The sequence below is a fragment of the Sciurus vulgaris genome (assembly GCF_902686455.1).
Source record: "Sciurus vulgaris genome assembly, chromosome: X".
NCBI lineage: Eukaryota > Metazoa > Chordata > Mammalia > Rodentia > Sciuridae > Sciurus > Sciurus vulgaris.
Genome location: NC_136471.1, coordinates 123,051,017 through 123,063,131, shown reverse-complemented (window position 1 = coordinate 123,063,131; position 12,115 = coordinate 123,051,017). Strand labels below are relative to the sequence as shown.

At 37.6% G+C, this 12,115-nt stretch overlaps 1 protein-coding gene across 3 annotated transcripts in view; it reads right to left on the bottom strand.

Annotated features, from left to right (window-relative positions):
• Positions 1-12,115, bottom strand: part of MAP3K15 (mitogen-activated protein kinase kinase kinase 15) — a 121,379-nt gene that overhangs the window by 90,297 nt on the left and 18,967 nt on the right. For all 3 annotated transcript variants that reach the window (XM_079122814.1, XM_079122815.1, XM_079122816.1), the window contains exons 2-3: positions 11,377-11,516; positions 8,751-8,774 (exon numbers count right to left, since the gene is read on the bottom strand). In XM_079122814.1, coding sequence (XP_078978940.1) covers positions 8,751-8,774; positions 11,377-11,516 — 164 coding nt within the window. The remainder of the gene's footprint in view (positions 1-8,750; positions 8,775-11,376; positions 11,517-12,115) is intronic.

Here is a 12,115-nt window from a genome sequence, read left to right as displayed (position 1 = left end):
AAAATGATGCATAGGCTCCTCCAGAATGAAAAAGGATTCCCATGTCTCCAAAAGTTCATTGCCACTTAGGACTCTTTGCAGAGGCGTCATATAGAACATCCTAGCTGAGGCCATAAAACGCCAATGTTCCTTCATGGGATACAAATGTAAAGCTTTCTGGTAATACAGCATACTTCTGATCCGCAAATAGCTGCCTGGATTATCCAGGACAGCTCAGGAAAGCAGAGTATGTCAAGACCTCCTCTCAGTTGTCCATTGGGCTCTATCATGGCCACTAACCAAGGAGGCCAGGATGGAAACACAAACCAAGGGGCCTAGTTATAGCAGCACTTATTTTTATTTATGGCTAGTTACTGGTGGCATAGCTGGTTAATAGCAGCACAGGGTTTGTAAATTAATTCCTTGGAGCAAATATGATATGTTAAGAGTTTATTCCAGATGAATTTTATAATGAGACTTTCAGGTTGACCTTTCAGAGAACATTTTTTTATACTGATACAAACATTTAATCAGTCAACACATGGCCTCAAAAGAAGAGGGGGGAAAGCATTAAAGGCAGATGGACAGTAGTTTAATATCAGCCAAGATGAACTAAGTTCTGAGCACTTGCAGAAGAATGCACATCTTGACTGCTGGCAGGATGTGGTTCTTTGGATCTTGTAATGCAAATAGGTCACAAATCCTTAATGAAGACCAAAATTGAAAAAGCCCAGAAGACTATTTCTAAGAAAATTTAGCAAGCTAAGGAACAAATATGGGGCAATATTTTTCTCAAAAAAAAATTCTTTAACGTGACCTTGCATGACAAAGCAATTTATTAAGGAAAAATCCAAGTTGATACCATTCCAAAAAGAATGATTACAAGGCGTAAGCTTCATAAATATCTTTGTCTAGCCAGTTAGGGGAGAACTTTAAAAATCAGCACATATGCTGGGCTCAGTGGTGCACACCTGTAATCCCAATGGCTCAGGAGGCTGACGCAGGAGGATCGAGAGTTTAAAGCCAGCCTCACCAACAGTGAAGCTCTAAGCAACTCAGTGAGATCCTGTCTCTAAATAAAATACAAAAATAGGGCTGTGGATGTGGCTCAGTGGTTGAGTGTCCCTGAGTTCAATTCCTTGTATATATGTATAAAAAAAAATCAGCACATATGCATGTCCAGGAAAATACAGGTTGGTTTTTGCTTTTTAAAGATCAGTGCAAAGAGCATTCTGCATTGCTACCTTTCTACATTTATCTGGTCATAGGAGGAATAAATATATAGAAGCTGTATAATGATTTCAACAGGATAAATCAGGTTACTGTGCCACTACAAGGTAAATGAAGATATCCCTGCTGGAAACCAGCTACACATTGCTAACTAACCTACTGCAATAGTTGATCTACTTTGTTCAAACAATTGAATGGCTATCATAATGTGACAATTATTCCAAAACTGGCACAAATCTCAGAAGTCTCATTTTATAGAGGAGGAATCTGAGACCTAGGAAGGTTAACCAACTGGTTCACAGATGACTACAGAGCTAGACAAATCTCAGGTCTTTCCTCTCCTTTCCTAGGATTCTTGTCACTTCAACTTCATTCTGAAATGCCCTTAACTAAATTGAGCTACACAAAATTCCCAACACAAATAGATGGGGGCATGGTGAATTTTATGATATGTGAATTATATCTCAATTTAAAGAAAAGAAATGGGTATCCTGGATTCCAAAGACTTGTTCAGTTGGTAGGCAGAATTTAATATCAATAATGTGGTTCTGACATTGGTTCTGTGACATCTGATGTTACCTGTGATATTCAAGAGGTACAGAGAAAAGTTTTATATTTCACACCTCCAGAATACTTCAATTTAAGAGAGTAACAGAAGTGAAATCATAGCCATGTAGGAAAAGACAAAAAGACTGTAGTAGAGAATTTAAGATGAGGTAGAAATGATAGAAAACAGCCATATGAGCCAAAAAAATACTCAAAGAGCAGAGATTTTTACATGATTCAGGTTCTGTGTGTAAAATAAAATTCTCCCTCTCCATCTACTATGGGATAAAGCCTTCTTGTTTGAAATGAAGTCTTTATTAATAAAAGTGGTAGAAAACTTGATTTTGAACTCAGAAAACTCAAAGGACATGGAAAGAAGAAATTTAATTGTCCTTTTACCAAACTGTCCCTAAACACTCTATATGTTTAATAATTTTGGAGCCTAAGTCATAGAAAACTTCAGACTTAGAAAGCAAGAGAGAAAGACCAGGAGAAATTCTGCTACCCTTGAACTCATGGTCTAACCATGTTCATAAGCCAGGAGGAAGACTTCCAGTATTGAACACAATGCCCCTAATATTGCCAATGTCAGTTTCTCAAAGAATTTCCAATTTATTTGGATTATAAAGATAACCATTTTAATGGGAACACATTTCTCTTAAATCTCATTGATTTTCCGGAAAAAGAAAATCACCTAGTCCAGAGGTCAGGAACCAGATTAGTTTTTTAATAACATGGTTTTTAATAAAGTACTTTTTAATAATGTGATCCTAGCTTGGAAATTTAACATTGCTTTTTAAAAAACAACTGTGAACTCTGGCTTTAGGACATGACAAATGAAAATGAGATCTAGTATACTTCTAACAATTCCAACTGTAAGTAATGGGTGAAACACCTCATTTTCTCTCAGCAAGTCTCCTGGGGACAGGGAATATGCATGTCCCCATGTTTCCTCTCTGGCAAGGTTAGGCAGTTTTCAGGTAATTACCAACTGACTCAATGGAAAAATATTATTACAGTGCCTATCAGCCTTGAAGATCTATTTTTTAGTCTTGGGATATATATGATTTAGATATTTCCCATATGAAACTATTATATGTGATAGACACTTGATATGCTGCTGAGACCCCTTTCAAGGAAGGAAATATTGCCCTAGCTACTGGAAGTTTTTTAACTCCCAGTCCCTCCGGTCCACCCCTTCTGGAACTGCCTTAGTTGCAGAAAGTACCTTATCCAAGGTTATACTTCTGATGATGGATGGATGCAGGGGTATAAAACTATGGCCATCTCATCCTGACTTAGGACAGCTCAGAAAGGCCAGTCCAGCTCAACTTCCCTTTGGGGTTTGCCAAGGCTGTCATTGGTCCTGCATCTCAGCTCCATTTCTCCTTCTGCCCAATTCTATTTCATCCCCTTCCCTTGTCCAGTGTCAATCCCAAAGGCACTCCTTAATAAATCTCCTGGACCTTAAACTCAATCTCAGACTCTGCTTCCAGGAGAAATCAATCTGTGAAATATTCATAAGTTCAAAACTATGGTTATTCTTGCAAAGGAAAATTAAAACAAAGGAAGTTAGACAACACCTAAGGACTACATACACTAGTGACAAACCATCAAGAAGTTCCAAGGTTTAACCAATAAATTAGCCTCATGGTTGGCTGCATTTTCATTCTTTTGCTTTCATAAAGGTGCAACCTTGATCTGTCATCACATAAACAAGTTTTCTGAATTGCTGAAATGCTAAGAGTAGTTACTTTGTTATCTCTGAAGTAACAGAAAATAGCCTAAAAATTAAAATGGATAAAAATACAGGAAAAGCAAAAAGTCATTGTTATAAAGCTCTGACTGAAAACTGAATTATATTTCAACTCAAATACTGAATTATGAACTAAAATGTGATAAGTATTCACAAGACTTTTGAACACTTTTCAATCCTGAAAAGGAAATTTTAAAAACAGTTCCATTTACAAGAGCATCCAAAAGAAAAAAATACCCAGGAGTAAGTTTAAGGCAAGGAGGTAAAAGACTTGTTTGCTGAAAATTACAAAACGTTGTTGACAGAAATTAAAGAAGATCTAAATAAATGGAAAAACAGTCCACATTCATGAATTGGAAGACTTAATATTGTTATCAATAAGAATCTACAGATACAATACAATCTCTATCAATGGTGTGGGTTTTTATTGCTGTTGTTGCAGAAATACGAAAGCCAATCCTTAAATTCATATGGGACTGCTAAGAGCCCCAAATGTCCAAAAAAAGGTTGAAAAAGAAGTTGGAAGACTCAGACTTCCCAGTTTCAAAAATTACTTCAAAGCAATAGTAATCAAAATAGTGTGGCACTTATATAAGGATAGACATATATTTCAATGGAATAGGACTAAGAGTCCAGAAATAACCCCTTACACAGAGGCTCAGCTGGTTTCAGCAAGGGTGTCAAAACAGTTCAATAGGGAAAAAAGACAGTCTTCTCAGAAAAATGGTGCTGAAACAACTGGATATTCACATGTCAAAGAATGAGCTTGGATACCCATCTCACAAAAATGAACTCAAAATGGATCTGAGATCTAAATGTTGGAGCCAAAACTACGACACTTTAAAAAAAAATACGGGAATAATATCTCCTCATCTTGAGTTGGGCTAAGAGTTCTTAGATACAACAACAAGAGCCTGATCCATAAAAGTAATAACTGATAACTGAACTGAGTAACTGAAGCTCTGATAAAGACCTGCTTCCAGAATACATAAAGAACTCTTATAGGATTGGAGATATAGCTCAGTTGGTAGAGTGCTTGCCTTGCATGCACAAGGCCCTGGGTTCAATCCCCAGCACAAAAAAAAAAAAAAAAAAAAAAAAAAAAAAAAAAAAAAAAAAAAAAAAAAAAAAAAACCTTACAACTCTACATTAAAACCACACTGAGATATCACTTCATACTCACTAGAATGACTATCATAAAAAGTTACTACCAAGTATCGATGAGGATGTGAAGAAACTGGACCTCTCAGTGCTGGTAGAAATTTAGAATGGAACAACCCCTTTGGAATCATTTTGGCAGTTTCTTAAGAAGTTAAACGTGTATATACCATATGACCCAGCAATTCCATTCTTCAGTATCTACCCAAGAGGAATGAAACGTGTACATAAAGACTTGTTCTTAAATATTCAGAGCAGCATTATTCACAGTATCCCAAAAGTGGAAACAACTCAAAAGTCCATTACTGGGGAGAGGACCAATAAAATGTAGACTATCCATACAGTAGAATGTCATTTAGCAATAAAAAGGATAAAACTACTGAAACACACTACATCACAGACAAACTTTAAAAATGTGCTAAGTGAAAGAAGCCAGATGCAAAAGACCTCATATTGTATGGTTCCAGTCACATGAAAAGCCCTGAAAAGGCAAATCTATAAGATACAAAGCAGATTAGCAGTTGCTTGGGTTTGGGGTTAGGAACAAGGGGGTCTTCAATAAGGGATTATTGGAGGTAATGGAAATGCTCCAAAACTGGATTATGGTAATGGCTGTGCAACTACATACTTTATTAAAAGTCATTGAAATATGTGTGCTTAAAACAGGTGAATTTGTAGGTATGCAAGTTATACCTAAGTAAAGCAGTTTTTTAAAAACAAAACCTGGTACACAAGAACATGGGCATCATTTGAAAAAGAAGTGAGCACAAAAGGTGATGTCATGTTTCCCAAGAGCAAAGGCACACAGAATGGCTGTGGGTGGGCCAGCCTGAAGCTGAGAGCAGCTTCCTAGCCTTTCTATCTCTGCCAAGCAACTACTTCTAGAAATGGAAATGAATATGCCCATTCCTCTGCCGAATAAAGATGAATTTAATGTGGCATCAGGCACAATTCTAGAACCAACAAATAAATTCCTGAAGATAGATCTCAAAACACCTTGGTTTTCATATATTCCCAAATCACTTCAAACATCTGACTACATGTTCAGGGTGTGGCATTTAAGCTGTATTCCCGACTGACAGAAGTTTAAAGTTCAGTCTGGCTACATTGTATTTATGTGTGTTTTATCAAAATCTTTCCAAAATGATCACCAACAATTCTATCAGATTGTCTCTAGAAAAGTCTGGGGTCATAAAACCCAGGCCCTCCAATTCTAGCATTACCCCGATCCACATGCAAGGGACAACTAAGCACACGCTCCTTAAAAGTCACCCAATTTACTTTGACATTCTGTTTTAATGTTTAATCACCATTAACTGCAAGCTGTTCATTCTGCTGATCCAAACCATTTTTCTGTTTGCCCTATTTCCACTCCATCTGGAGCGGAAAAAATAACCATCTCCTTACTTTCATAAAAAGGATAACATTTAAGGATGACCATTAACGGTATCTCCCAAGGTTTACATCCCTTCAGCATTTACTCTTTGGTACTGTTTTCTAGTCTTCAAGTTATCTCAGGTCCCTGTTTAAAATTCTTCTGAAGAGTGGTTACCAGAGCTCAGGAAGGGTGTGAGGAAGGGACGAATGGAGCTTTAGTGGACGGGTAGAGTATAGGGAATGAAGCAGGATGGAAGGAATAACTTCCAATGTTCTATAGCACAGTAGGTATCTATAGTTGACAACTATTAATTGAATATTTCAAAATAGGTAGTACAGAGGATTTTTGAATGTTCTCAACACAAAGAAATGATGTGTGAGGTTACCCCGATCTGTTCATTACACATTGTATACATGTATTGAAATGTCACACTACACCCCATGAAGTGTACAATTACTATGTGCCAATTAAAAATATTTATTTTAAATTTCTTTTAGTTGTAGATGGACACAATACTTTTATTTTTTATGTGGTGCTGAGGATTGAACCCAGTGCCTCACATGTGCTAGGTAAGTGCTCTACCACTGAGCTCTACCACTGAGCTACCACTGAGCTACCCCAAGCCCCCAATTAAAAAATTTTAAAAAATAAAATTCTTCTGAATGCTCTAATATTTCATACCTTCTAAGTATGATAACAAGATAATGTAATACAGAGATGTCAGTTACCAAATCCTTAGAATAAATTAATTCCTAACAATCAAAACACCTAGGAAGAGTGGTGTCAAGGTATGCTTAAAATTACTATGAATGTTAAAGGAATTACTGGGTGTTTAGGAGGGAGAATGTGCCAGAAGGAGAATACATAGTGGGATTATAACTAAATTCACTACATAGTGTTGTAACACTAGAATTATAACACTACCTAGCATTTATTATAATACTAAGTCTTCTAGAGGACAAAAATATTTCAAAGTGCTTTCACTTTGTGTGTGCCAGGCACGGTGGCACACACCTATAATGCCAGCAGCTCAGGAGGCTGAGGCAGGAGGACTACAAGTTCAAAGCCAGCCTCAGCATCTTACTGAGACCCTAAGAAACTCAGCAAGACCCTGCCTCTAAATCAAATTTAAAAAAATATTTTTCCCTAAGTGCAGATATACCCAACAGCCAGGAATGAAAAAAGAAAGCTCCTTGCCTTCATGTAGCTCTTTTTGTTTTAAGGAATAAGTGTTTCATAGGAATTTCTTGCATTAAATCCAAGTTACAACTTTTGCTTGTGCAATAAATATGGAACCACAGATGTTGAATGCTGGAAGGCATCCACAAACAAAAGGACAGAGGTCAACATTTCCCATTTTACTGATATGACCCAGACAAGGGTGGAACAACTGCCCAATGTGACTTAGAGACAAGGATGCTATTTCAACTGCACCTCCTGGATCTCAGGCCCAATCTCCTTTGATTTTCCCCCCATTTCTCCATGAAGGAGGTAATATGAAAAATCAAGATCTGGAAAGAATAGGACAGACTCTCCCATAAATGGAAAAATATCAGTACGTCAATGGAACAAAACAAAATGACACATTGTCCTGTTCCTTTTCCAAAAGGAACTTGAAACCACCCCCTTGCCTTGTTTTACAAACCAGCTTGTAAATCCATGTTCCAGTGGTAACTGAACTACCTCACTTGCTTTGTTTCTAGAACTTCATCCTCTGGTAGAGAAGGAGGGTCAAAGTTTCCCCTTCAGGTGGGGATCTTTGTCAGGTGGAGTCCTGGGGAGCCCCCCTTCCCATAGCTGCTAAGGGCCTTCTGTGAGGGGTAAAGTCTTGCAAAGCTCCTATTCCCCTGCATAGGGCAACCTGGGGAGAGCTTCACTTCCTGGGTCCTTTTCTTGGGTCCCTCTAGGAACTCCAACTAGAACAGGAAAAGTGTTGGGAGACCCTTCCCTTCTGGATGTGCTAATGGGAGGGATGCTGAGATCCAAAGGATAGGGATCAAGGCCCTGTTTAGAGTCTAGGTCATGGTTTCTCAAACCACACCACCACAGATCTGGGGGAATTGGAAGCTTGGGGGTACATTCAATGGTATAGGTTAACTCTGGCACAATTTCTGAGGATATGATCTTATTCAAATATTTTTAGGATGGTGGTTTCATTATACTATCTAAACCTACATGGCAATAAGACTAGGTAATCACAGGAACTTATAAACTGAATCAGGAAATTCCAGTACATAATAAAAGGAACAGGAAGGGGTAGAAGGAAGTGGAATTTCATCCCACTTCTTTTCAGCTTGTGGCAGGGAACTTCAGGCTTGATCCCCTTATTAACTGGGTACAAGCTCACATTCCTCCATCATCAAAGAAACTTTGGTGAGGAAGTATGGAAGGTACTGACTCCAGCAAAAAGACTCTTGGTGGTCCATGGGAATACAGGTCCAGCTCAGAAGGAGACCCAGGTGGTTCCAAGCTCAAAACCCTAGGACATAATGAAGAGCATGCCTGATCTTCCCTTCTGTCCCACATTTTCAATGGCCAAGTGGGGCCTAAGCTAACTGGTGGGTTGAGGGATAGTTTTCAAATGACCTCCTTAGAAACAATGAACAGGCATTAGAAATCAACTTGCTACATGTGAGATCTTTCAGGCAAGCATTTTACAAATTTATACTTATGAGGCTAAAAATTTGAAAATGTAATACTTACTGTGTTTTTTTGAGTTACCATATCCTGAAAAGAAAAACAAAAGATGAACACAGTTTTTCTAAACAGTTAATTTTCATAAGCATTAGTCAGTATTCCCCACATCTTTGAGTGCCCACTCTAAAACAAGAATTAATTGTTTGATAGGGCTGGGGTTGTGGCTCAGTGGTAGAGTGCTTGCCTTGCATGTGTGAGGCACTGGGTTCAATTCTTAGCACCGCATATAAAGAAATGACTAAAATGAAGGTCCATCAACAACTAAAACAATTTTTAGAATAAAAAGAATCATTTGAACCCCCATTTGAAAGCTTCAAATAGGATGAACCTCTGATAATTTTACAATTCACATTCTAAGGAAAACTAATCATAACTGTTTAGCTTTGGAATTACCAGGGGGCATTTCTGCTTATGATGATTTTGTGATTTTCTCAAAGCAGTGACAATACTTTTGCCCAAAATATTTTTTAAAAAATTTTTATAATTGTAGATGAAGAGCATGTCTTTGTTTATTTTTATTTGGTGCTAAGGATGGAACCCAGTGCCTCACATGTGCTAGGCAAATGCTCTGCCACTGAGCTACAGCCCCAGCCCCAACAAAAGATATTCTGAGACTCAACTTTGAGCACTGAGTGTCCTGCATCCCGCCTTCCCAAAGAAGAATGACAGTGACAGTAAGAAAGTACTTAGGAAGCACTGTGCCATCCTGGGGTTTGAATGGATCAATGCAAAGGCTGCAGAAGCACCATGGTCATCCTTCCTACAGAAAGGGTGCTGCTGGAAGTACCCCTGACACCCTACTAGAACTGTCTAGGCAGGTTCCAATTCAAAGACAACAATTTTAGCCAGTTAACAACAGGATGGTTATGCAGACCTTGAGTGTATCATTCATACACTGGAAACCAACATTTCTGCAAGAGAAAACATAATCAAATAGCTGCCCTGTAAAACATGTATTACATAATCAGAGAATTTTTTTTTTTTCAGTGATGGAGGTCAAACCCAGGGCCTCACATGTGCTAGGTAAGTGTTGTGTCACTGAGCCACATCCCCAGTCCAAGATTTCTATTTTTGATTGCTTTCTTTGGTATTAGATTAACTGATTAACTCCCCATTTACATTTTAGAAAATATTTGTCCTATTTGTTAAAAATTAAAAATTTTCAATCTCTAGCCCTGTATAATAATTTTTAAATTATCTAGATTATAGAACTTTCCACAAAGCTTTGCTAAGGTAGAGTTGAGGAAAAATGCATTCAATTAGGAAAAAATATGTTAAAACTTCATGTTTCCCATGAAAATATAGATTAATAATCGATACTTTCATATTTCCTAAATTCTAAGTGTTCTAAATACTTCTAAGCACAGTGAAAAACCAGTACAAGTAGCAGTCAATATCTAAATCTCTAAAGTTATTTAGATTGCTTATAGCCTTTGGGAGACTATTCTACAATGTAAAGCACATTGATAAAAGTTTCTTTGTTTCACTATCATACAAATAACTTCTTTAAATACAGTACTGTGCTATAATTACAGAGCACATATCTATGTGAAGTGTATGTGAGGTTTAACACATACAGATTACACATCTGAAGCAGGTGGTGTTTCTATCAGGAAATAATCTCAACCCTCTACAGAACCCAGAAAAAAAATGGTTAATATTAAATCGCAACACGCGCGTGCGCATGCACACACACAAACCACCCAAGTACGGCATAAAATTGTCCTGTTACATATTAGTGATTTTTAGTGCTGAGGAGTTGGGACACTTAAAAAGGATGCCTCTGAAGGCCAGTCTCTAAAACACTAGTTCTCATACCTGATTGCACATCTGGGAGGTTTACAAAGCCCCACGCCTGTGCTGGCACGCCCCAGAGATTGTGTGATTGGTTGGGGTGTGGCCTGGCTCTTGGGATATTTACAAGCTCTCTGGGTGATTCTAAAGTGCAATCAAGGTTGAGAAACACTGCTGTAAACAAACTATTATTTTTTAAATGATTTAACATAGACCAGGATTTTCTAAGAAATTCAACAATATTAGCAATTAGGCATTTATATTTTACAAATAAGCATTTTTAAATGTTGTACATTATCCAAAAATGTTTGTGTCAAAATTGCCAAAAAACATTTCAGAAATTCTCAATATTACTGAGTTGTATAGGAATACACCTGTTTTCAGTTTTGCTGCTTTCAGATTGGAGTACAATAACAAATTAAATGCTGATTAAGACTATGGTAAAATTTTCTGCTCATTTTGGTAACTGTTAAATAACTCCCTATCATTATCCAGGTCAAGAACTAATTTTTATAACATGCAAATTTAGATCAAATTGCCTACAAAGGGATTCAGAGTGGTGTGTTTGTCAATGGAAATGAATAGTTTTTGCTTTTTCTCTAATGAACCTGGAAGTGCTCAGGTTGCCTGCAAAAGCATAATGTAGCAGAGATGCTCACACAGCAGTCAAATTTATCTGTGTGAGGTAGAACCAGTGGTAGGAAGAAAGGTATTGCACAAGCAATTTTTATTACTTTTCTCACATATAATTCCTGTGCTATGGTTACATTTCAGCTTGACATAAAATTGTGCTCTCCCAAAATGAAGTATTCAGAGGAAGGTGAGCAATGTTCTTTACCTTCAATGACAGAGCTGTGTCAGCATCGGTGTCATGGTACAGGATCACATTATTGGCCATGTCAAAGCTTTCACGGACTCCAAGATGGTAGAAGAGGGAAGGCTGCCTGGAGATGTCACTCATGTCCACAACCGCAACATCTGAGATGAACGAGAGGGATGCGGGTGGGAGGAGAGATGATCTGTCTACTTAGTCTACTTGCTATTGATCAGTAACACAGAGTTATGGCAATTTGTACTTCTACCATCAGCCTCTTAGGTAGAGGTGGGGAACAATTTAATTACACTTACCCCATGAACTGTGGAAGGAAAGCAGAAAGATTTTTTTTTAAAACAACACAAAACCCTCTTCCTTTCTTAAAGAAATAGGAATACAGTCTCAGAATTTGCTGATGATTTTTAATGTTGTTCTAATGAAATATATATACAAATATAATTAGCATATTTATGAAGCATATAGTATAATGAAAACCATGTAAGCCCAAGTCACTTACACATACCCCTCCCTAATTGCATCTCTTCCCTCTTGCTCAGAGGAAATCTCTATCCTCATTTCTGTGTTTATCATTTCCCTGCACATATGTGCTTGTGCATACTATTGACTGAATGCTTGTGTCCCCCTCAAAAATTTGTGTGTTGTAATCTAATCCCCAATGTGATAGTATTTGGAGATGGTGCCTTTGGGAAAAACCCTCATTAATGGGATTAATGTTCTTATAAGAGGCCCCAGAGAGATAACT